General features: G+C 40.0%; 1 protein-coding gene across 1 annotated transcript; it reads left to right on the forward strand.

The window, feature by feature from the left end:
• Positions 1-15,373: 15,373 nt before the first annotated feature.
• Positions 15,374-17,648, forward strand: LOC127529681 (uncharacterized). The gene is made up of 2 exons (XM_051934197.1): positions 15,374-16,422; positions 16,513-17,648. Exons 1-2 carry the CDS (start codon positions 16,212-16,214, stop codon positions 16,992-16,994), a joined length of 693 nt encoding a protein of 230 aa, XP_051790157.1. The 5' UTR covers positions 15,374-16,211; the 3' UTR covers positions 16,995-17,648.
• The last annotated feature ends 9,542 nt before the right edge of the window (positions 17,649-27,190 follow it).

Below are 27,190 nucleotides of genomic sequence, written 5' to 3' on the forward strand. Positions count from 1 at the left end.
AAAAAGTAAATGAAATTAGAAGTCTGGCCATCTTTAAAGTTAGCTATGTAATATATAGAATAAGTTGTAAACTAAGTGAAACATCTTCTGGCTTAATTGAACCAAGAGAAAGGCATTGGTTCCAGACTACAGGAGAAGGTGGCGATAGCAGAAGCACATATTCCAGGTGTGCGTGGTTTACAAACTTTGGAGAATTACTTGCTGTGCAGGTGTGGCAACACAGAGCACCATTACCCTGTATGAAAGACGTTATACAGGCCTTCTTTGATCTTTGTGCTATATAGTTCTGTTATCTTCCCTGCCTGGGGGACCATGAGGAGAGGGGGTTGTGTAGTTACAAGCAAACTGAGTGCCTCAGGATCGGTTTCACTGACAATCTAGACAATGCACTTACTGGTCCACATTGTAAAACAATCCCAATGTCTTTGTAAAATAATTTATTAGAAAGAAATATCCAAGTACAAAGCTTTGAAACTTGAGTGTGATGGTGAGATAATAAAATTCCACACTTCTTTATTCTGTACTTTTTGAATGACAAAGAGCAATGCTTTCTTTTTTATTGAATGGTGACAAATCTCCTTTAATCTCTGTCTTTCTCTCTAACTTTATTTCTCTGCCCTTTAATTCTGTTTTTTTTTTTTACCTGACTTCTGTCTCTGTGCTGTAGTTCTGCTTTTTTACCTGACCTTTCCAACCCATGTACTGCAATGTTGTTTCACTGTGCCACTGTAGTCTCTGCTCAACCATAATACACTTGACCTGGATTGTTATTTTCATTACTTCTTACCCTCTCCCTTCTTAAATATATTCATTGTTCTATTCTCCCTGTTCCTGCCCTGTATTCCATTTGGTTTTGTGGTACCATTTTCTTTCCTGCTCTACTAATTGGAATTTCGACTTACTTTACTGATTTGATTCTTTCAAACTACCTGTTTAAATGAATGGATTCTTTGGATTCATTTGATTTCTCTGATTCACTTGAGAATATGGGAAGTATATGAATATTTAACATGATATATCATATGACGCTGTCCCATTTCAGTACATATATAAAGATAATATATTTGAAATGCATAATTAGAATAAGAAATTATGTTGCATCATCACAAGTGAATTAGAACTATGTAACTTGTAATTATTTGTTTGTGAATCAACAAATTCTGAGACTGTTTCTCAAGTAGTGATTTGTTTGTGAATCAAATAAATCAAAGTCGTTACACTGGTTCTTGCGTAGAAATTCTTTTCTGAATCAAATGAAAAGGAGTCATTAGACTAGCTCTCAGATAGTGATTAATTATTAATCAAATGTGTAAAGACTCATGTTTCAGGTGGTTCTTACACATGCACTTTACACATCTACCAGTGCCAGTGAAACAAAAGATGCTGACAATATCAGGCAGCACACACATAACACTTTAGCACTCAAATTGAGCTCCACTAAATCAATTTGTTTGTGCTCACAAATCAGTTCATATGATCCACTGAAATGAGTCACTCAGAAAAAACAATCATTTGTGAATCGCCTAGTGATGGTCTGCTCTTTGGTCCTGCTCTTTGCTTTTTCTTCATTGGTGCCCATCCTCTCTACTGTAAACCCCTGTCTTCTACAGTTTTGTGCTGTATTCTGTTTTCTATGCTGTATTTACCTTTGTTGTATAGTTTTTTTGTCCTTGCATTTTGTATATCTTATATCCTTCATACCCCTATAACGGTGAATAACCTTTATCCTTCAGCTCCAAGTTCTTTCTCTACTTCTAAATTATCCTGTTATGCTTTACTCGTTCATCTTGCCTGACATCCTGTCTGAAGAAGGGGCCTTAGCTGCCATGAAAGCTTGCATGTTGTAATCTTTTCAGTTATCCAAAAAAAGGTGTAATTTTGCCTGACTTCTCATTGCATCCTTCAACTTATGTAAGACACTGTTTTAATCTAATTATCTGTGCATTCAGCTTCCATACTCTTTGCCTCTCGTACATTTATGCCACCTGCTAATTGTCCCGTAACCCCTTGCCCTGAGTTCTAGACACTTTTTTGTATATCCCTCTTCCTATGCTGTACTCCTTTTTATTATGCTGTAGCCTGTTTTCTGTGGTATACTTCTGCTTTACGATACCCTTTCCTTTTAAACTCCATACATAGTATTAATTTATACTCCCCTCCCTCCTGAGATTCTCAGCCTTTGTCTTCCAGTATTCTCCATCTTATGTTGAAGTCCATTCTATAAACTCTTCACTGTATGATTACTTCTGTTTTCTGTGCTTCTCGAATATATTGAATATTCTCCTCAAAAGATGTAATAACCCACTCCACCCATGATTTAGCTGTACCCTTGATTTAATGCTTTTTGTTCTTTCTATTGCTCATCCTTGTGTGCTGTGCACAGTGCTTGGCTGTAGTCTATTTGCTTCCTGTTGACTTGTACATGCATTTTTGTACTCTCTAATATGCCACATCTATATATGCCGTATACTATAGGTTATTTGTAAGTTAGTCCAAATTATAGTTGGTTTACTTTGATTTGCAGCTCTGGACCCTACCCCTAAGTCTGGTCTTCCCTTGCCTCTACGCATTTACAGATAAATGAACCGCTATGTTAGCTCTCAGAATAATGAGAGGGTGAGTGAGATTTTGGGGTGTGAATTGTGTAGGCAGTCAAAGATGAAAGTCTGCTATATAACAAAAGATGGGGGCCTACTGGAGTCAGATTGCCTGATTAGTGGGTAAAGTAGATGGTATCTGTAGGATAATGAGATCAGGTTATTCCCCAGGGACTAAGGCAAAGAGAAGCAAAAGAGGTTAGTGATAAGGGACAGATAGAGAATGGGAGGCTCAGATGAGGGTACTTTTGCTTTGGCCACTCTGATTAAAGCTCATTAGATTTGTTGGAGGTCAGAGGTTGATCTTATCAATGTCTGCCAGTGGGAGGGTAGCAACCTGATATTTATCCCATCTGGTAATTGGCTCTTTGAAGTTCCAATTACATGAATAGGTACAATGAGCAAAAAGTAAAGGAGCAAAGTTGCCAAAAAAAAATTATTCAAAAAGTATTCATAAACTGCCTTCAGCAGAAAGCTCTCGAAACGTGTCTCTGGATGAAAACAACCTTTGAACATAAGTTATTAAAAGTCTGGCAGAAGTGTTGGATGCCATAGAGAGTTTCTTTATCTTAAACTTATCTTAAAGAAATTCCATGGAGGGCATCAGGAAGTCAAAATGCAGAGAGAGTACTAGAGAGGCTGTGTGGTGGCCAGGGTTAAGCAATCAATTAAGACTGGGTTAATCCAACAGAATCATTGAAGCTTAGTGAGCTAATGGAGAAATCTTGGTAAAAACTAGCTGTAGACATCTTTTCACTGAATTGCCACAACTACTTATTAGGGGTATACTATTTCTCCCAATTTATGGAAATTGCCACGCTGACTCTCCCACCAGATGAGAAGACGTTGTGGTCCATCTTAAGTCTGTCTTTGGCAGGCATGGCATTCCTGAAATTCTGTTCTCATATAATGGTCCTCAATTTTTTGGAAGTAGCTTTTTCCATTTTGCAAATACATATGGGTTCCAACACATCACTAATAACTCAAAGTTTGCTCAGAGTAATGTCAAAAACAATTAAAAAATTGCTAAACAAAGTACAAGATCCTGTGGGGAACAGCCCGGACACAGACAGGTAGACATGTTGATTCACCACACACGTTTATTTACACTAATATTTACAACAGTAGTGAGCACAATACCCAGTGCCGCAGCACCAATCACCACTTCAGTCCTGGCCACAACACAATGCCTTCTCTCAGTCTCTGGTCCGCCTCCACTCCTCTCCACCAAGCTTCGTCCACTTCCACCCGACTCTTGCCACTGACTGGAGGGAGGCGGCCCCTTTTATACACCCCGGAAGGACTCCAGGTGCTTCCTGAGGGTTTCTGTAGTCACACCCCTGTGTGGCGGAAGCTCTGCCGGTATATCCGGAAGTCCTCTGGGTGTCCCCAATCCTCTTCCCCCCAGTACTTCTGGGTGTGGCGGAAGTACTGAGGTCCAGGGCTTCCAAGGCATTGGGGCGCCCCCTGGTGGTGACCACGGGCCCCTACAGGGTTGAGCTTCCATGCTCTGTACCCGTGGCCCCCAAAGCAACCAGGGCGGACGCCCCCTCGTGTTCTGGAGGAGGCACAAGCCTTCCTCCGGTCCTCCTGGGCATCCCGTCCGGGTAGGAACCCCAGCCGGGTTCCACAATCCTAATTTGCCATTTCTTGCGTATAGAGCAGCCCCATTAGCCAATGGCTACAGACCTGCACAGTTACTGATTTAATATGAACTTTAATAAGATGCACCATGTAAAATGTTTGAGTTCACCTTGGCCAGAACAGGAGATATGGGTTTCTGATCAACATATTCTTCTCCATTTTTTTACTTAGCCAAAGGGGCACACAGTATTATGAGAAGAAACAATGAAAATCTTTTGTCAATGCAATCAATTGAAGGGAACAATGCTGCAGGCTCATACCATGTTTCAACCAGGGTCCTCCCCTTGCTGGGGTTCAAAGTCTTGTTTCATATCTTTTTTGTTCATTTTTGTGCCATTTATTCATGTTAATGATGCTTTTTGTTTGATGGTCTCCTCCCAACAGTGGGTATTATTAGAAGTGCCTTTTGGAACATTTGTTGGGCTTATGTGCTCTGGAACTCCCAGCTCTCTGACAGTCCTGCAGCAGAAGTCACATCTTTGTCTCACTTTTCCCTAGTTCAGCCACTACCAACTGTCATTAGTACAGGAGTGGAAGGGGGTGGTTAAACCATAAAGACTGGACTTGTAAATATTTGGAAAAAGTTCTTCCATGAAATAAAAAATGTGCATGCATTATTGTTTGAGTATTGATTATTGAAATAAACTGAGAATATCTGTTTATAAATGTGGAGGTTTAAAAACTGTTACATTTCCTTTGTAAAACTTGAGTAGATAATTATTATGATGTTGCGCCTTTGATCTTAAGAGGGGAGATGTAGTGGTATTTAGGTTAATATGTTAATAATGCAAGTCAATCCTGAGAAGGCAGATTTTCCCAATAAGAAATAAATAAGATTAGAGCCCACCAGAACATACTTATGAGTTGCATTTATGCCTGAATCTGAATAAATGCTCTTTACATAGTTCTGATTACCTTACAGCGGTCAAGTCAAGTCAAGTTGGGGAGCATGCACTGGCACAGTGCATTGCCGCAGCCACTACATGACGAAACAGCTCGGGATCCCAGTTGGCAACCCCCCAGGCAGACACGCGGTCCAGTCCCACCCTCCAGAAATGACCCTCTGTCTGCCGCAGCCAGGTGTTACGTGAGCGACCCCTTGGCCTGGTCCAGCCACTCGGGTCCCCAACAATGAGGATCTTATGAGCTGGATCACTCTCGGGGAAACGCGCCACATGGCCGTAGTGCCGTAACTGACGCTTACTCACATTGCAGGTAATGTGCCTCATTCGGGACTCCATGAGCAACCTCTCATTCGACACAAAGTCAAACCAACATTACCCAAGGATTTTCCAGAGAGACACATTACCAAAGGAGTCCAGTCTTCGTCTCAGGTCACTGGATAGCATTCCATGTCTCACAACCATATAGCAAGACAGGAAGCACCAGGATTCTAAAGACTTGGACCTTCGTCCTTTTGCATAGATATTGGGAGCGCCACACACCCCTTTCCAGTGACCTCATGACCCCCCATGCTCTTCCAATCCGTCTACTGACTTCATAGGAAGAGTCACCAGAGACATGAATGTCACTGCCAAGGTAAGTAAACCTCTCAACAAGGTTGACACGCTCTCTGCAGACAGACACACTGCTGATGGCTGTGCCCATGAGGTCATTAAAGGCCTGGATCTTGGTTTATATACAGGACACTTGCAAGCCCAGACACTCAGACTCCTCGCTCAGTCTCTCGAGCACTCCGATCAGAGCCTCCATTGACGACTCCGTGAAGATCACAGCATCGTCAGCAAAGTCAAGATCTGTGAATCTTTCTTCACCAACAGATGCCCCAAAGCCGCTGGACCCCACAACCTTGCCCAACACCCAGTCCATACAAGCATTAAACAGAGTAGGAGCAAGAACACCCCCCTGACGAACCCCAGAATCAACTGGGAAAAACACAGAGGTTCTGCCTCCATTCTTCACAGCACTTACAGTACCAGTGTATAGGCCGGCCATGATATCCAGCAATCACGAGGGGATCCCTCGAACCCTCAGGATGTCCACAGGGCAGCTCAATCAACTGAGTCGAATGCTTTACGAAAATCGACAAAGGCTACAAAGAAACTCTGCCGATATTCGCGTTTGCACTCCATGAGAACCCTCAGTGCCAGGATGCGATCGATGGCAGACTTCTTAGGCGTAAAACCAGACTGTTCCGGTCACTGGTAGGTGAGTAAGTGATCACAGATCCTATTGAGGACGACCCTAGCAAGGACCTTACCCGGCACAGAGAGCAGTGTTATTCCCCTGTAATCGCCCTTCCCTTTCCAGATAGGGACAACAAGTCCCGTTTTCCAGTCAGTTGGGATGATGCCAGTCTCCCAAATAGAAGCAAAGATTGCTTGTAATGCCAGGAGGACAGCCTTATCACCAGCCTGGAGAAGTTCACCCCGGATACCACAGATCCCTGCAGCCTTTCCTCCCTTCAGCTGGTTCACCACCTGTGCAATCTCAGTGAGATTGGATGGTTCACAGCTAATTGGAGGATCAGCCTCAAGAACTGTGGACCCAGAGATATCCAACGTCGTAGCTGGAGGATCAGCTTTGAACAACTGCTCAAAGTAGCCAGCCCAGCGGGTCACAACTGCAGTGTCATCTGTAAGGACCATTCCATCAGCCGCCCTGACTGTTCTCTGAGGAACACTTTCAGATGTGCATAATGCTTCAATTCCTCTGTAAGCAGAACGTGGGTCGCTATACCACAGATGGTGTGTCACTCACAGATTCCTCTAACAAACACCTCTTTATCTGCCCTCAGAGCCCTCACAGCCTTCTCCTTCTCAGTTCTCGGTACAGACCAGAGTTGCCATTGAGCCGTGCGCTGCGACTCCTCTCGATGATATCCAGGGTGCCCTGCGAGATGAAACACCTCCTTCTGGGAACACTGGTAACACCAACACAACCCTCAGCAACCTTCAGGGTCTTGTCATGGAAGGTCTCCCACGTCACATTAGAATCAGCAGTCGTATCCAGATCTGTAAATTCCTCACACAAACTGCGTGCATACTCATTAGAAACAGCCTGGTCTTGGAGTCTGGCCAAGTCCAGGCTAATTTTCCTAGTAGGTGGTAACCTGATGGACCTAAGTTGGATCCTAAGAGTAGCAACAATAAGTCTGTGGCCAGAATTCACAAACTGGGCACTTCTGTAGACCCTGCAGTTTTGCAAGAGCCTCCTGCATCTGCCCATGAGGATGTGATCGATCTCCTTCACCGCACCACCAGTATTGGAGTATCAAGTCCAACGATGCGCTTATGGGTGCTGGAACCAGGATCCAGCGATTTGCAGCCCTTGACCTTTTGCAAAGTCAAGGAACATGGAGCCACTTTCACCACAGTCACCAGACCCATGGGGACCGAGACAGTGGTCCCTGTCAGTGCCAGTGGCTGCATTGAAGTCACCCATGACCAGAGGAGTTTTCCAAACATCCAGCACGACAGTGTTAACATTTAATTTTCTTCTATTTAGTTTGACTATTATTGTTAACCATTTTATGAGGTGCAATATAGTATAACATTGGGTTCAGTTCATTCTTAAATTAATTCTTGAGTTTATCCTGAAATGCATGCATGTAATTTTGTCTCATAAATAATAGCCTGAAATGCCTCCACCTATAGTGTCTCTTGTAGGAAATTGTAATTTTTAATTGTCATTTCTGCTGTTAATATGCATTAAAATTACTATGTGGGAAAGACCGCGTTTCTTCAAGCGAGATGGCCTGCATCCGAACAGCTTCGGCGCCCGGGTCCTCTCCGAAAACATATCCAAGGTAATTCGTTTATCTTGACTATCTATCTCTGCTTTTAACCCCTTCCGAAATGCCACTCCTGTGTTTGGTCATGATAATTGTTTAAAAAAATCTTCCATAAAAGTGCGCAACATAAATACTGTAATAACCAATCTTAATGCACATAGAAAATCTAGGCAATACGGCATAAACGCCAATAATTTAATTAAAGTTACTACTTTAGATGAACAATGTATTAAAACTGTAAAAACAGATCATAGATTAAACAAAAAATACACACAGAGCGGCGCTAATAAAAATAACTTAATTCCTGTTCCCTATATCAATAACGCACATAGTATTCATCTCTGCTCCTCCGAAACATTGAATATGGCACTATTAAATATTAGAGCTTTAACTAACAAGACGTTTTTTATCAACGACATTATTAGTGAAAAAAAAATAGATTTTATTGCACTAAGTGAAACGTGGCTTAGCTCAGATGGCGCAGCTGTTTTAATCGAATCTGCGCCTCCGGATTACAGTTTTACTCGTGCTGATCGCCAAGGAAAGAGAGGTGGCGGATTAGCAAACATTTACTGTAGCAGGTTAAAATGTAAAAATATCAGTTTTGGTAAGTTCAAGTCTTTTGAGTATCTCGCCATTGTTATTCAGGGAGATTCTCACGTTCTAGTATTATCTGTGTATAGACCTCCTAAATTCAACGCGTCTTTCTTTGAGGAATTCTCTGACTTGATGTCAATCTTAATTACGAACTATGACGCACTCTTAATAGTCGGCGACTTTAATTTTCATGTAGATAATCAATGTGACCAAAAAGTAAAAGAATTTATGAACCTCCTGGACTCTTTTGATTTGAGACAGCTCGTTAATCAGCCTACACATAAAGCAGGTCATACGTTAGACTTAGTAATTACTAAAGGACTAAAAGTTGATATAAAGCAGGTCATTGATACGGGTCTTTCAGACCATTTTCTTCTACTTTTTAATATAGAAATAATGATAGAAAACACTCATGAGAAGCATATTGTTAAAAAACGCTTCTTTGACTCATCAGCAACTTTAAAACTTACAAACATTCTAACCAATCAGTCCGTTTATAGTGCCAACTATAATAGCGAGGAGAATGTAAATAGTAAGGTGGAAAGATTTAATACTAAAGTGAGGGCTGCTGTTGACATAGTTGCACCTGAAAAGACAGTTAAAAAATCTTCTAGCATTGTTATACCTTGGAAGACCCAAAGAGTGTCTGATTTAAAGAGAACATGCCGTAGAGCTGAGCGTAAATGGAGGAAGACTAAACTAACTATTGACTATGAGATATTAAAAGTTAAAATAACAGAATACAATAACACAGTCCGTCTTGAGAGGCGCTGCTATTTCTCTAAGATTATAAATAACAATGCTAGTAATCCCAGAGTCTTATTTTCGACAATTGATCATCTGTTAAACCCAGGTAACTCAAAGGAATGCCTCCTAAGTACTTCCAGTAAAACCTGTGAGGCTATCGCTGTATTTTTCAATCAAAAAATTAATGATATTAGAAATAACATAGTATATCTCCCCAACACTAAGGATCCCCCGAAACCCCAGTACTCCATAATAAATAAATTAGAGTCTTTCACTAAGATAGATTTACCTGATTTACATAAAATAATTTCTCAAATGAAACCATCCACCTGTGCCCTTGACCCAATACCAACAAATTTTTTCAAAGAAGTATTGGGTGTGCTTATTGATAATGTTCTTGACATAGTAAATTCGTCATTAGATACGGGGGTCTTCCCAGACTGTCTTAAGACTGCGGTAGTTAAACCCCTACTTAAGAAAAATAATCTCGACCCCTCTGCTCTTGAAAATTATAGACCCATCTCTAACCTGCCTTTCTTAAGTAAAATTCTAGAGAAGGCAGTCATTATGCAGTTAAATGAGCACCTCAATAAACATGCTATTCTTGATAAATTTCAGTCAGGTTTTAGAACAAATCACAGCACAGAAACTGCAGTCGTTAAAGTAGTAAATGACTTGCGGGTAAATGCAGACAGAGGCCATTTATCTGTTCTCATCCTCTTAGATTTGAGTGCCGCATTTGACACCATTGATCATAATATTCTTAAGAATCGCCTTAGTCAATGGGTGGGCCTCTCTGGCAGTGTCTTAAACTGGTTTGAATCCTACCTGGCAGGGAGAAAATTCTTTGTTAGTTGTGGTAATTATAACTCAAAGACACATGATATTCTATATGGTGTTCCACAAGGCTCTATCCTGGGTCCACTGCTCTTCTCAATCTACATGCTTCCATTAGGTCAGATTATCTCGGGACATAACGTGAGCTACCACAGCTATGCTGATGACACACAGCTGTATTTATCAATAGCACCTGATGACCCCAAATCTCTTGATTCGCTAACACAATGTCTAACCTGTATCTCAGAATGGATGAATAGTAACTTTCTCAAATTAAATAAAGAAAAAACCGAAATCTTAGTGATTGGCAATAATGGATACAATGAGGCTATTAGAAATAAACTGGATGCATTAGGATTAAAAGTCAAATCGGAGGTAAAAAGCTTAGGGGTAACCGTTGATTGTAATCTGAATTTTAAATCGCATATTAATAAGATCACTAGGACAGCATTTTTTCACCTAAGGAACATAGCAAAAGTTAGACCTCTTATATCATCGAAAGATGCAGAGAAATTAGTTCATGCGTTTGTCTTTAGTCGGCTAGATTACTGTAATGCACTCCTCTCAGGACTACCCAAAAAAGACATCAATCGTTTGCAGTTAGTGCAGAATGCAGCTGCTAGAATCCTTACCAGGAAAAGAAAATCCGAACACATTTCTCCAGTTTTGATGTCACTACACTGGTTACCTGTGTCATTCAGAATTGACTTTAAAATTCTGCTTATGGTTTATAAAGCTTTAAATAATCTCGCCCTGTCTTATATATCGGAATGTCTGACACCTTATATTCCAAATCGCAACCTCAGATCCTCAACTGAGTGTCTCCTTAGAATTCCAAGAGCAAAACTTAAAAGAAGTGGTGAGGCGGCCTTCTGCTGTTATGCACCTAAAATCTGGAATAGCCTGCCAGTAGGAATTCGCCAGGCTAATACAGTGGAGCACTTTAAAAAACTACTGAAAACACATTACTTTAACATGGCCTTCTCATAACTTCACTGTAATTTAATCCTGACACTCTGTATATCCAATTCATTATAATAACTATTCATTCAAAATTTGTACTAACCCCTACTCTCTCTTCTGTTTCCTTTTCCGGTGTCCTATTGGTGGTGGCTTGTGCCACCACCATCTACCCAAAGCACCATGATGTTCCAACAATGATGGATGGATTAAAAGCCAGAAGTCTGTATAACCATCAGCATCAAGTGACTCCGTGAGAACCCTAACTACAAAGAGGACTATTTCATTTATGTTAGGTAGAATGCCCAGAGGGGACTGGGCGGTCTCGTGTCCTGGAACCCCTACAGATTTTATTTTTTTCTCCAGCCTTCTGGAGTTTTTTTTTGTTTTTTCTGTCCACCCTGGCCATCGGACCTTACTCCTTTTTATGTTAACTAAGGTTGTCTTATTTTAATTTCTTATTTGTCTTTTATTCTTCTTTTCTTCATTATGTAAAGCACTTTGAGCTACTTTTTGTATGAAAATGTGCTATATAAATAAATGTTGTTGTTGTTGTTGTGTCATGTATTATTTCTCAGTTTTCACTAGTCCCTCATCACTACTCATGTATGACACATCAGTGAGATTTTGTCTCATATGGTGTATACATAGATATTTAAAAGTTAACTTTTAACAAATCGATTGCTATAGACTTGTCGTTTGCTTAAAATGACTTAATTTCCCTGGCTTTGGAAATTAAGCAACAGGTGAAAAATCAAGTGTCAAAGTTGTTATTTTGTGTCAACTATGCTGTAAGGTTTTTTTTGTAGACATCCTCTCAGTATGATATTGTGTATTGTGACGAGTGCATTATTTCTTAAATGGCTTTCCTGATCTTTTACTAAAGGCAAGTGCCTCTCATTATTTGAAGGATATTAGCTATTCTTGATTCTAATTTTATTTAGTTCCCAGTAATTGATGCGTGGATGTAACTCCCATATTTTTTCTCTACAACGAAAAACCCTGTCCTAATCAGACTGTTGGACAGTTTAATAAATCCATTTCCACATTTTCTTTGATATAGGTTTCCATTGCCTCGGACTCTGGTTAAACTATTTATAAATCCTTCCTGTAGGCAGTGGTACATCTGTTAATAAATCAGTAGGGCAGTCACATTTCCTGTAGAATGATAACTCTCATCCCACTAAAGTAGCTATACTATTTTAATTGTAGCAACTCGGTAGAGTATATAATGTTACCACATGTAATAGTTTAAATTATTATGTATAAGCCACAATGCTTTGATCTGACCAGTCAATGATAGGATTATGTCATTTCAGGCGTAGAATTTCCAATATTAAGTACACTGTAAAATATTGCTGTAAATTTACAGTCAGTTTCCTACAGTATTTTCCTGTATTTACACAGTAACATACTGTAATGTTTTAAAGAATTACTGTATATTTACAGCAGATAACTGTTTTCAATGCTTTTCTCCCTAAATACAGTAACATACAGTAACATACTGAAAATACATTAGCATACTGGACAAGCAAAGCATTCTGGGATTGGTTTGTGAGGATGAGGTGTAAGCTGACCAGAGATTTCAGATCAGAAACATATTAGAACTTTTAAGAGTACTCTTACGTACTGCTAATTAGGTTATAGCGTATCATTTATCACCCAGCCTATTCGGTTCATTTATTTTTGATAGTATTTGTTTTGCACTTTCCATTGTTGAACTGCGTTTGGCGTTTGGTGTTTGTGAAGCAGGAGAATGTGTCTGCGACAGAATAGAAAGATCCAGAAACAATTTGTCGCGGTTTTGACTTGGTGAGCCTCTTTCTCTTTTGCTTGATATAATTTTTTACTTTTTTTTTCTTTTTTTCTTTTTGTCTTCGTTAGCGAGTTGGTTAGTTATTCGTTTTACAATCGTTTCACGCTCTCGGCCATCTTGTTTGTACATGTGCAGTTAGTTTGTACTTAGCAAAGTACCGTATAGCTTTTACAGCCTTCACAACCATTTTGCCCTGCTCGTAAAGTGGAAAGCCCACTTGTTCAGTTAATATTTAAACATTATCTCTATCTTTAACTTAGCACAAAGTTCTGTGCCTATACGTTTTGGGCCAGTATGACATTAGACCAAATACATTCATTCTAAAGTAAAATGGGACATTCAGGCATTGTAAAATAACGTAGATGTTATAATTCTCTGTCATTTTACATGTAAGGCATCCAGTACACGAGTTTGAAACTAATTTAACTCAGGAAACTTTAAAGTTTGTCAAATCAGTAGTGGAAATTTAGCTGTTTGTTGCAAGTTGTCAGGAAAGCATTATAATTAAAGTAGCGAGTGTTTTTTTTTCCGACTTGTTAGATTATATAACTGAATCAAAAATGCTGCAGTGTCAGTTCTGTGATCGTGCTTTTCAATCAATATCGTTATTTTGTCAGCACATGAAAATCCATAGTCATGTTCCTAATACTGATTTTAAATGTGGCATTCCAGATTGCTGTAGGTCCTTTAAAAAGTTGACAGCTTTCAAGTCCCATATATACAGAGACCATAACAGGGGGGCTGCAAAGCAGGATGTAACACAGACAGACCTAGGACTTGATGCGTCAAACTTAGTCTGTTACATTTATCTGTGCCAAGCAAAATTTAGCGATTTAAAAAGCTTCTTTGCTCACTTGAAGTCTCACATTAAAGAAGGAACCGTAGTATCTTGTCCATTTAGATGTAATAAAAGATTTTCTGTGATATCCACATTTTCCTCAAATTTATCCAGAAATCATCGAAATTGTTCAGTGGAAAGGCTCAGTCACAACATTCTGGAGGCAAATGTTCCAGTGCAGATATGCACATCTTATAGTGATGTGGATGAACACTTGAGTACACAGTGTGAGGTTGTGATAGACTCTGGAAATGGTGCCAAGGAGTCAGATATAGGCCTAGTACCAGATATTGCAGATGAGTGTCTATTTTTGAAGAATTTGGCATTGTTTTACTTAAAATCGCAGGCAAAGTTGGTTCTACCATCTTCAGTAATTCAAACGGTAATTGAAGGGTTGCAGGACATACATGACATTAGCCAGTCACATGTATTGCTCAAACTAAATGAAAAATTGACTACTCTAGGAATTTCAGAAAATGTTAGAAGGAGAGTTCTTGATGCTATGAAAGCTGCGGATCTTTTCCGGATTTGCAATACCCATGCACTAAAAACAGATTTGAGGAGAAAGTCTTTTTATAAAGAGTATTTTAAATACATGGATCATGTTCCTATCTGCCTTGGAAAAAATTAATCAGGCAAGGAAATATTTTGCTCAGTACATTCCTATTAAACAAACGTTAGAAGCACTGTTTTGTTGTGAATCAGTCAGGAAACAATATAAGAAAACAAAAGCTGAAATCAGAACAGAATACATTCTCAGTGATGTTTGGGATGGCAAAAACATTTATGAAAACAGCCTGTTTAAAACTGATTCAGAATCTTTAGGTTTAATCTTATATCAGGATGCCTTTGAAGTTGCCAATCCACTTGGATCAGGAAAGAAAAAACACAAGATTCTTGCTGTTTATGTCACACTTTCAAACCTGTTGCCTTTCTGTAGGGCAAGCATTGCCCATATGCAGTTAGTTTTATTGTGCAGGGAGCAGGATTTTAAATACTTTGGTCAGGATGTTGTCTTCAATCCTCTGGTTAAAGACCTGAAAGACCTTGAGGAGAATGGTATTATGTTAGCTGATGGAAAATTGCATAAAGGTACATTGTGTGCCATAGCAGGAGACAATCTCGGCTCACATTACATTGGTGGATTTGTCGAAAATTTTAGTAGGAGTAGCAACTTTTGCAGATATTGTGAGATTGACCGACAAACATTCCAGTCAGCACACCTGACAAAGGCTTTAACAAGAACAGTGAAGTCTTATGAACAGAATGTTAAAGATTTAGATGCTGCCGGAGCTGCCAGTGTTGTTGGTGTCAAATTGAATTCTGTGTTTAATGAGTTGAAGTATTTTCATGTTTGTCAACCAGGATTACCTCCCTGTCTTGGACATGATCTTTTTGAGGGTGTTGTGTCCAATGACCTTGCATTGTACATTGATCATCTTGTGATTCAAGAGAAGCAGTTCACATACCTCGAATTCAATCGGCGTATCAATCAATTCAGGAACCTTGGCAATGATGCACATGATAAGCCATGCGAAGTACACCCTGTGGTGAGAAATTACGTGGTCATGCAGCACAGAACTGGTGCTTGCTCAGGCTTTTACCTGTTTTGGTGGGGGAAAAGATTGCCAGTTCATCTGAAAATGAGGTTTCGCAATTAATACTGCAACTCAGACAAATAGTAGAGCTTATTTGTGCTCCTGCCATTAACACTGGTCAAATAGCATGTTTATCAGTCATGATAGATGAATATATAGATACTCGAGCAAAGACTTTTCCATGTCACCCTCTTAAACCAAAACATCACTACATGTGTCCTTATCCTGAGCTCACTTATTGGTTTGGTCCTCTCATTCGGTTGTGGACGCTCCGTTTTGAGAGTAAGCACTCGTACTTTAAGCAGTGTGCAAGAAAATTGCACAACTTCAAGAACCTGAGTGCTACATTAGCAGAAAGACATCAGCTTCTGCAAGCATACTTAAATGCAGGGAATTTTTATCCTGAAAGTTGTATAGTGGAGAGAGGGACACAATTTCATATAAATTACTACAATGATGAAATTAGAGGGTCAGTTGCTTACCTAAATTTTCAGCCAGGAGACACGGTAGCAACCAATGAAGTGACTATAAAAAGAACACTTTACAAAAAGAACATGCATGTTGTTCTGGACAGAAATGATGAGGGTCTTGTATTTGGGAAAATTCAGTTGATTCTCATTCATGGCAATTCCAATGTACATTTTGTTACAAAGAAATATCAGTCTTTTTGCCTTGTGGACCAGGGAATTCAGTGTTTGACATCACAAAATTTGGGTCACTTATGCATTAATCAAAATAACCTACCTGATTACTATCCTTTGCCTGAATACTCCTTGTGTGGTCTGTCTGTAATAGTTCTTCATCATTCTTTTCCATTACTAGAATGATGTCTGAGTTACAAGAAGAAATTAAACAAACTATATTGTCAGTAATACCAAGCCTTCCTGAGAACCCACTCAATCAATTAGTTGAGAAACTTATAGGCCTGGGAGTAGAGAGTTTTGAAGATTTAATGTATGTGAAAGAAGAGGACATCTTAGAGTTCATACAGCCTATCCAGTGCCGAAAACTGCTCAATGCCTGGAAACATCACGGTAAGTTCGCCAATAAGCTAATTATGTTGTGCTGCATTGTTTATGGTATCATTCTTGAATCAATATTTCATTTCTTAATTCATTTTTCAGAACAAGAAAGCAGCATTTTGGCTGAGGAATTTGTTCAACCTAGCTCTCCTCAACATTCACCACAAACAAGCTCCTCAGGCTCCTCAGTAAGTAGCATGGGATATAGTGCATCTTCTACCAGTGTGTCTCCTGTGTTTGTTACCTGGCCTGAAACCTTTCAAGTACCCTGGGACTCAATGCCAACTGGTATACAAATGGCTATTGCAAAATGCCAGAGACTTTCACCTGCTGACCGAAGACAAATGATAAGGGTCCTTGCTGATGAAATAAGAAAACATGAATCAAATCCCACTAGATCACAATGCCTTATAGTTGTTCGCCAAATAGTCAAGCAGTATCCAAAGAGTTTTGCAGACATGATTGGTGACAAGCAGATTGCAGGTGGATACGCTTCTCTTCTGTCACAGCTCAAAGTGCGCATAGAGCATCTGAACCGGAACAACACACTAAGTCACCATCAGATCCAGAGTAATGAGAGTTGAACCATTAAAAAGAGAAGCACCACAGACTCCTATGGTTGCACACGATGGCAGCCTGAACTTCCAGCTGGTGAAAGTTATGACAGCCTTGAAGTGAAGCGTCAAAGAATGGAGGAGATATTTCTTCATGAAGGAAGCACTGGAGCAGACAGAGGAGAAGTTTGTAAGTTGATGGAGGAAACCTATTGCTACCAGCGTCAAATGATAAATGCCATCCCATCTCCTACCATTGCCAATTTGAAAACAAAATGGCCGTACCTCTTCATATAGAGGTATATGTATAGTCATTTTGAACTACTCACTGACAGAAATGTCCTCAGCCATTTGGAAATGTCATTCAAAGAATGTGGAAAACTCATTACTGAGTATTTTAAAACCAAGCCAACTAATGCCATTGTTCAGAATGTCCTAACCAGGGGTGAAGAGGATGTGGCTGCCTGTGTCTTGCAGCTACTCCTTGCACATTTTGAGGAGAAAATGGATGGGCTCATCCTTCAAGTAGATGTGAGTTAAATATTTTCAAAAATTATATGTATGACTGCATGTATGACTTATGTCTAACTGTTTGCATGTTGCGTCTATTTATTTATTTATTTTACTTCAGGCATTTGCAACTTCAACAGACATCCAGGGAACACTCAACTTGCCTGGCAGTCCTTGACTGATCATTTTTGGTATGTAAATATAATAGTGCAGAGATCTCATTTTACTAGATAAAAGTTACTCAGGTTTCAGAGTACTCAGTACAGAGTCATTGATATATTTTTGTAATCTTTATTTTCAGGTCAAACACTAAGTAACCAGCAGTGGATGGTGAGCATTGAAGGTCGCGTTGTATGTGAGGGAACACAACCCAGCTTTGTATCTGGACTTACAGCTGTATTTGCTTCATATTACAATTTCAACCTCCAGTATCAAGAAGAGGCTGCATGCACCCTTGAGTTTGTTCAAAGGTAACGCATTGGCTTATTTTCCATTCATACATTTTTATTAAAACTGACATCAGACTTTATTACAAACTGCCTGTAAAACATTTATACACTACTAAGCTTTCTCTCATTCTCTCATGCTCTATCAAAACTTTCACCATTAACCGCCCTGACACACACCATGATGTTCTTTCTCTAAATTAAATTAGATAAAATTGGTACAGGCAGTCAAGTACATTTTTTTTAAAGAATGCAAATTGTTGAGAGTGCTGGTGTGGAACTGTTTTGAAGATGTGTTATGGGTTCGGTTTCCTGCATGCACCTAAAGTGGAACCATTGCAGTCATGACAAAGTGAATTATTATTATTTTTTATATAAACAAGTGTTTTTTTTTTCTTTCTTATTTAGATGATTTATTGACATCAACCCTGAACGAGGGTCCAAGGCCAAGCAAGGAAAACTTATATCCAAGAAGACTGGCCAAGTAGTCCAAAAAAAGAAAAGAACAGTAAACCCTCATGTTTCCTCTCTACTTCGTAAGATAATGGACTTTGAATGGAATTTTGTCTGAGTTTATCCAAGACCACTTTCTTAATTTTAATTTTGACAGTTTCAGCATTATTTATCTAATATAGTGTTCATATTCTGTTCTAATGTAAATGTCAAGTTTGGTTCACTTTTAAATTTACCACTGAACAGTATACTATGTTTATTGAGTGAATTTCCCACCTTTGTTGCAATGATTTGTTTATCTGAAATAATGCAAATTTAAAATAAATGTTAATTGGAATGTTTCAAATGAAAGAAGCATTATTTGTTTTCATTTACATTCATCTTAGTCAGTAAAAATTGCAATATAATGTATTATAATATCAATGCTGTAGTGACAATCTATGCTACTAGAAAAACACCATACTAAATGGTAACCACTGTAAAAATACAAACATTTTTCCTTGTAATTTTACAGTAAAATACTGGCAGCAGAGTTGCCAGCCACTTACTGTACTTTTACAGTGAAGCTGCTGTAATTAACATTTACATTTATAAATATATACATTTACACTATTAATAATATTACAGTATCATACTTTATTATGAAATTACAGTGTAATACTGTAAATGTTAATTACAGCAGGTTCACTGTAAAAGTACAGTAAGTGGCTGGCAACTCTGCTGCCAGTATTTTACTGTAAAATTACAACGAAAAATTTTACAGTGTAAAGTATTAAGGACTTTATTACAAAGAACATGAGATATTTTTGTGGGAACACGTGGATACCTTTATGGATGGTGTTATGTATTCCAGGAGTCAAAGACCAAGGAGTCTAGTGACATTTGAAAGAACCTCAAGTTTGAATTTTAGTGACATGTAATGTATACTCAAAGATTTCACCGGTGCTGTACTTTGTTCTTTTAATGTTTTTTTATTCTTTGTTTTAATTTCTTTTACGCAGCTCTATTGGTTTGCCTGCTGCTTTTCTTGGCATGTGCATAATCCTTCCTCTTATGCCTATGTCCTAATCCCCTCTCGTTAATGTATGTGGGAAGAATATTTTTAACCAGATCTATCACATTAATCAAAGTATTACCCATATTGTGACTAGTCATTTTGTCTTTTATTTCAGGTGCTATTCCTTTTTAAATACTGATATTAGGAATGCTTCATCCCCAACTCATGTCTGCTGCCAGCCTATGAAAAGTGATTATGTACTCACTAATGGGTTTGTTTCGTGTTTAAATTCTAAGATCTGATAAGCTGCCACTTCTGACTGAAAAGACAAATCAAATAATTTATAAAATTCTTTAACAAATACAGTATATCAATGGAATAGCAACAAGGGTGGTTCTGTTAAACATACTTGGTGCTAGTTCAATGATTTATCTTGAAGTAATGTAACTATATGGGCAATACAAGTCCTATAAGAAGAGAAAGCCTGAGATTGCAGCTTGAATATTATAATGCACTACTTGAAGAAACCACATCATTTTTAGGACTGCCTGCATAATGTATGTGGGAAGAAGTATGTGGGAAGTATAGTATAGTAAGTTCAATAGTAAACCTCTAAGCAGGATTCAATATGATGAATTTCCATCCATTCATTTTCCAACCATCCATCCATTTTCCAACCCACTGAATCCAAACACAGGGTCACGGGGGTCTGCTGGAGCCAATCCCAGCGCACAAGGCAGGAACCAATCCCGAGCAGGGTGCCAACCCACTGCAGGACACACACAAAGACACCCACACACCAAGCACACACTAGGGCCAATTTAGAATCGCCAATCCAACTAACCTGGATGTCTTTGGACTGTGGGAGGAAACTGGAGTGCCCAGAGGAAACCCACGCAGACACGGGGAGTACATACAAACTTCACGCAGGGAGGACCCGGGAAGCGAACCCAGGTCCCCAGATCTCCCAACTGCGAGGCAGCAGCGCTACCCACTGCGCCACCGCCTGATGAATTTATTAAATTAATATATTTAAAGAAGCAAAATATTTTCTTCAAAGCTAGGAGATATGTGCAATTTATACAAACATTTTCACAATTTATACAAAAATATGTCAACACTTGATGAGAGTTTTTCTGTTATCCATAACCTTATATAAATAATCTTGTTGTTTGTTTTTATTTTCACATTTCATTCATATTTTCCTGCCAAATATGAATGTCATATATATTCTTTTATTTGACCATATCACAATTTACCATTTATTTACTGCATATGATATTATTTATAATCAGTATATGTATGTTTTGTTATTCTTTTTTGAAATATTTTAATATTGTTTCATTTTTTTCTTTCAATTTATTTTATTTACATATCTAAACTATTTAGTCTTGCCTGATTATTATTACTGTACTCACTTTATGTACACTTTCTTTAACAGAGTGCTAGTATGTATCCTAGTCATTTGTTTCTATAAATGTATTATTTGTGATTTATTCATCATATTTAATCCTGTTTATATACTTATTACTATTAGACAGTTATCATTATCAGTGGGCTTTTGATTATTTTGATGGTTTGCATTGGTTTGTCTTTTTTTACACTATTTCTATTGCTGCCCACACTACTTAGCCACAGGTTGTAGTTGATGTGGGATGATCCATTGCGAGATGCTGCCTAATTCTGTAAGTATTCCATAACTATTTGTTAAAGTGAAAACATAACTTCAGTTTAAATTCTGACATTTATTTATTGAACATCTTCACTTCTCCAAAGGTGCCTTAATTACTTAGTGAGACATCTTATCTTGGGGTAACTCATGTTGTGATCTGAGTTTATTTATGCCTTGCACTAGGAAATGCTGACTGATAAATGGGGTTAACCAGGAAAGGAATTATTAACCAAAGCCAAAGTGGAAACCAGAAATATGTTTATTGTTCATCACAACTGCTAATTGTAGTAAGGAGAAGAGAGGCAAAACCTCTGGAACTAGAAATTGGAAAGCTCTTGAACTACATACATGTAGCCCAGGTAGAAATTTGCATAAACTGATTGATGTAAATAAGATACTGATGTAAAAATGTGAAATTTTTGTGTTTTAAACTGTTAATTTTAGAGTAGTAGTTCTTTTATGTGGTTATGCAGACTTTTATTTTGGTAACCGGATGTGATAGAGAAACAGAAGAGCGTGACTCCGAGGTGGTGTAGCGAAAAGTTTGGGAGGCAAATTGCAAATTATCAGCAAGATGATTTACAGGAGTACGAACTGCTGATATAGACTGCGAATTTCAATTAGATGTTCGCAGTGTCTATCCGGTGAAGAACCACTCGTTAATTCAGTGAGGGGAAGTAGCAGTGTGATTATAACGGTGTAATAAAATTTATGATTATTTGTTTGGGTAAATGAGAATTCCTGATTATTTCCAGTTCTATTAATTTTGTTTTGTTAGTTTATAATTAAACGGGGAGTTCATCATTTTTTTATAACACAGTTTCTTGGTATTTTATTATATTTTGATGTGTAGCATAAACTATTGGTTTGGGAACAAATGTTAACGGGTAACTACCTTTATTTATTTGTTATTACCTGATCGGTGTATTGCTAGATTTAAGTAATAAGCTTTTGTTTATAGTAACCCGAGACTCAAAATATTAAAGTAGTTAGAGTTATAGTAAATTAGGCATTGGAGTAAAGAACTCAGGGCCCCTTTCTACAAACAGTTAGAGTAGACGGGTTACATACACACAAACGATATTTTTGAGGATATCCACAAACTATGATAATGAATGTAAGAGCCAATCATAGAAACTTAAAGCTTTGAATTAAACTCATATTAGTGTTTGCTTAATTGGAATAGAATATAATTTTCTTTCATAGTCAAAGACAATGGTATAGCCTTTTCCCCCTATAAGTTAGTAAGAGATAGAACATTCTTGCTATAACTGAGATACAGTGTGATAATTGTGTCAGTTGTTGTTTAGAATAAGTCCCAATAAACAGGGACTTGAAAGACCCATTTTCAACTCAGAAACTGGATAGGCATACAGTTTTATGGCCGTCATTTTGAAATGGTTCAGAAACGTTTTTGAAGTGATTTGTAACAATTTGAAATGTAACAAGTTTTAAGCTTTGAACAGAACTTTTCCTTTTTTGCTATTTTAATTTTTTCTTTTTTGTGTGAACTGTTTTACTTTGAATTTTAAGTAAAACTTTAAAAACAAAGATATTTTGTCTATGGACTCATTTCAGCGCATCAGGCTTTTGTTGAATCCCATTTTTAAGCTAGAGCAGCTGAACTTTGGTAATTTTGGAAAAAACGCAGCTACATTTTGCCAGAAAACTGCCATCTGAAGGTGTTGAACTTGAACTGGAAACTACCATCTGAGATCGAGGACGCTTCTGCTCCAGAACTCGGCAATGAAAGAAAAAGTACTGAGCTATTCTGAGGTACTGTGCTCTATGAGGGGTGATGCATGCCAAAATTAAGACTCACAATGCGGGAATGCGCATTCGCTCAAGGAGCGTTAAGACTTGCAATGCGGACAAGCTTATTCGGCATTAAGACTTGAAAGTCCTCATTCGTGTACTAGTGTTGCCAGGGAAACCAATTCCCATAATGCATCTTACACAAAATGGCGACGCGGTAAGGGTATGTCACTCAGTGTTTGTGTCATTACCAGTTTACACATTTTATAGCAATTTTGGCAGCGTATTGTGCAATCCTGAAGTACAAACACATGTCATAAGTAAACATACAGCATTGCACTTGTCTATTTTGATATTTAGGCTAGCATACAGAAGTAGTATTTGCTCGTTTGTACACTAGCTGCAGAGGCACTTAAAAGAGCGTTAGAGTACAAAACTATTTTTCAATCTATTCATTTTCAAAAATGATTGTCGCATAAAACGCTATTTGTTTCTTTCCTGTAAACAGGGAATCGTGTCTTCTTATAAATGCTGCCAGGTGCATTTTGTTATTTGCGCAATATTTTTTATTTAATAAAAATGTAATTATTTTCTTCTTTTTCAGTGATGAGCCTTCGCTTTTATAGGTTATTACAGCCATACTGACAAAACATATACTACGATTAGAAGCAGATGAGAGAGTTGAGGTCTCCCATGTAATACAACTACATGATATGACCTTATCATATTTACTAGCAAAGATCAAAGCCGTAACCATATTGCCAATTATTGTTAATAAATATTTTTTTTTGTTTGTGTTTTTTTTTTTAAAGTGATGAGCCTGCCAATTTTGAAGCAGCCCGGTTGCTACAGGAAGCTGCTAGAATTTTGAGAAGAGAATCGGAAAGTCGATTAACAACATGTTCAGAAGAGTCAAATAATAGTTTAACTTCAAGACAAAGACAGCAAACAACTCTTAGTGTGCTTGCACAATCCCCTGTTACAAGACAGGACCGAATTCAAAGAAATCTTTGAAGAAACCAGTACCTCAAGATCAAAAAGAAAATTACTTATGCAGCAGAAATTTGGACACATGACATTTTCTGTCTAGCAGAAAAAAACATTAACACTGTTCCTGGTCCTGAAGAATGACTTCTTTTGCAAAATTGTGGCCTTGGTCGGAAAAGAATGACTTTTCCAGACAAAAATGGAAGTTATGAAGAGCTTACAAATAATTTGTTTGCAAGTTATCCAGCACTAAAATCAGCAGGAGGGTTTGAAATATTGAGGAGCTTTAGGCGCAAAACTTTACACCCTATTCCAATACCAGCCAGTGGGTACAGTGTCAGATTTCTTCGAGATGAAAGTGGCCTCAACAAAGCAGTGGCATATATAAGACCACTACAGACTAACCTAGACACCAATAGTGGCTGTGAACAAGAGGTAATTGCTAAAATTAATGGTGATATTTCTGATAAGACTTACTTTTGTAATACATATAATTTAAAATTTGACAGATCATGTGTGCTTTTAAATGTAAATGCTATAAATCAAATTTTATTGTTTAATGATGTGTTACATTGTTTCCCTCTGTCTTTATTTTAATCTAAACAGTGTTTCTTACAAATGAATGTGTATATGTGCTTATTAATTTACTTTATTTTTCAACAACATGAATATAAGCCTAATGCTTTCAAAAAAATGATTTTAGTCAGATAATCCTCATCTCCACCACTAAGTTGACTTTCCTTGTGACTACTAACTTCAAACTTAAGACAGCAAACTCCCAAAACTGATCAGCTATATTAATTATAATATTAATAATTAAAATAACTTACACTGAATTACACATTTTCCATCCATCCATCCATCCATTGTCTCCCGCTTATCCAAGGTCGGGTCGCGGGGGCAGCAGCTTGAGCAGAGATGCCCAGACTTCCCTCTCCCCGGCCACTTCTTCTAGCTCTTCCGGGAGAATCCCAAGGCATTCCCAGGCCAGTCGAGAGACATAGTCCCTCCAGCGTGTCCTGGGTCTTCCCCGGGGCCTCCTCCCGGTTGGACGTGCCTGGAACACCTCACCAGGGAGGCGTCCAGGAGGCATCCTGATCAGATGCCCGAGCCACCTCATCTGACTCCTCTCGATGCGGAGGAGCAGCGGCTCTACTCTGAGCCCCTCCCGGAAGACTGAGCTTCTCACTCTACCTTTAAGGGAAAGCCCAGACACCCTGCGGAGGAAACTCATTTCAGCCGCTTGTATTCGCGATCTCGTTCTTTCGGTCACTACCCATAGCTCATGACCATAGGTGAGGGTAGGAACATAGATCGACTGGTAAATTGAGAGCTTCGCCTTGCGGCTCAGCTCATTTTTCACCACGACAGACCGATGCAACGCCCGCATTACTGCGGATGCCGCACCGATCCGCCTGTCGATCTCACGCTCTATTCTTCCCTCACTCGTGAACAAGACCCCGAGATACTTGAACTCCTCCACTTGGGGCAGGATCTCGCTACCAACCCTGAGAGGGCACTCCACCCTTTTCCGGTTGAGGACCATGGTCTCGGATTTGGAGGTGCTGATTCTCATCCCAGCCGCTTCACACTCGGCTGCGAACCGATCCAAAGAGAGCTGAAGATCACGGCCTGATGAAGCAAACAGGACAACATCATCTGCAAAAAGCAGTGACCCAATCCTGAGCCCACCAAACCGGACCCCCTCAACACCCTGGCTGCGCCTAGAAATTCTGTCCATAAAAGTTATGAACAGAATCGGTGACAAAGGGCAGCCCTGGCGGAGTCCAACTCTCACTGGAAACGGGTTCGACTTACTGCCGGCAATGCGGACCAAGCTCTGGCACTGATCGTACAGGGACTGAACAGCCCTTATCAGGGGGGCCGGTACCCCATACTCTCGGAGTACCCCCCACAGGATTCCCCGAGGGACACGGTCGAATGCCTTTTCTAAGTCCACAAAACACATGTAGACTGGTTGGGCAAACTCCCATGCACCCTCCAGGACCCTGCTAAGGGTATAGAGCTGGTCCACTGTTCCGCGACCAGGACGAAAACCACACTGTTCCTCCTGAATCCGAGGCTCGACTATCCGACGGACCCTCCTCTCCAGGACCCCTGAATAGACTTTTCCAGGGAGGCTGAGGAGTGTGATCCCTCTGTAGTTGGAACACACCCTCCGATCCCCCTTCTTAAAGAGGGGGACCACCACCCCGGTCTGCCAATCCAGAGGCACTGTCCCTGATGTCCATGCGATGTTGCAGAGGCGTGTCAGCCAAGACAGTCCTACAACATCCAGAGCCTTGAGGAACTCCGGGCGTATCTCATCCACCCCCGGGGCCCTGCCACCAAGGAGTTTTTTGACCACCTCGGTGACCTCAGTCCCAGAGATGGGGGAGCCCACCTCTGAGTCCCCAGGCTCTGCTTCCTAATTGGAAGGCATGTTAATGGGATTGAGGAGGTCTTCGAAGTATTCCCCCCACCGACCCACAACGTCCCGAGTCGAGGTCAGCAGCGCACCATCCCCACCATATACAGTGTTGACACTGCACTGCTTCCCCTTCCTGAGACGCCGGATGGTGGACCAGAATCTCCTCGAAGCCGTCCGAAAGTCATTCTCCATGGCCTCCCCAAACTCCTCCCACGCCCGAGTTTTTGCCTCAGCAACCACCAAAGCCGCATTCCGCTTGGCCTGCCGGTACCTATCAGCTGCCTCCGGGGTCCCACAGGACAAAAGGGTCCTGTAGGACTCCTTCTTCAGCTTGACGGCATCCTTCACCTCCGGTGTCCACCAGCGGGTTCAGGGATTGCCGCCACGACAGGCACCGACCACCTTACGGCCACAGCTCCGGTCAGCTGCCTCAACAATAGAGGCACGGAACATGGCCCATTCGGACTCAATGTCCCCCACCTCCCTCGGGATGTGGTCGAAGTTCTGCCAGAGGTGGGAGTTGAAGCTACTTCTGACAGGGGGCTCTGCCAGACGTTCCCAGCAGACCCTCACAACACGTTTGGGCCTACCACGCCTGACCGGCATCCTCCCCCACCATCGAAGCCAACTCACCACCAGGTGGTGATCAGTTGACAGCTCCGCCCCTCTCTTCACCCGAGTGTCCAAGACATGTGGCCGCAAGTCCGACGACACGACCACAAAGTCGATCATCGAACTGAGGCCTAGGGTGTCCTGGTGCCAAGTGCACATATGAACACCCCTATGCTTGAACATGGTGTTCGTTATGGACAATCCGTGATGAGCACAGAAGTCCAATAACAAAACACCACTCGGGTTCAGATCAGGGGGGCCATTCCTCCCAATCACGCCCTTCCAGGTCTCACTGTCATTGCCCACGTGAGCATTGAAGTCTCCCAGCAGAACGAGGGAGTCCCCAGAAGGTATGCCCTCTAG

This window comes from Erpetoichthys calabaricus, chromosome 11 (genome assembly GCF_900747795.2).
Source record: "Erpetoichthys calabaricus chromosome 11, fErpCal1.3, whole genome shotgun sequence".
Lineage (NCBI taxonomy): Eukaryota > Metazoa > Chordata > Cladistia > Polypteriformes > Polypteridae > Erpetoichthys > Erpetoichthys calabaricus.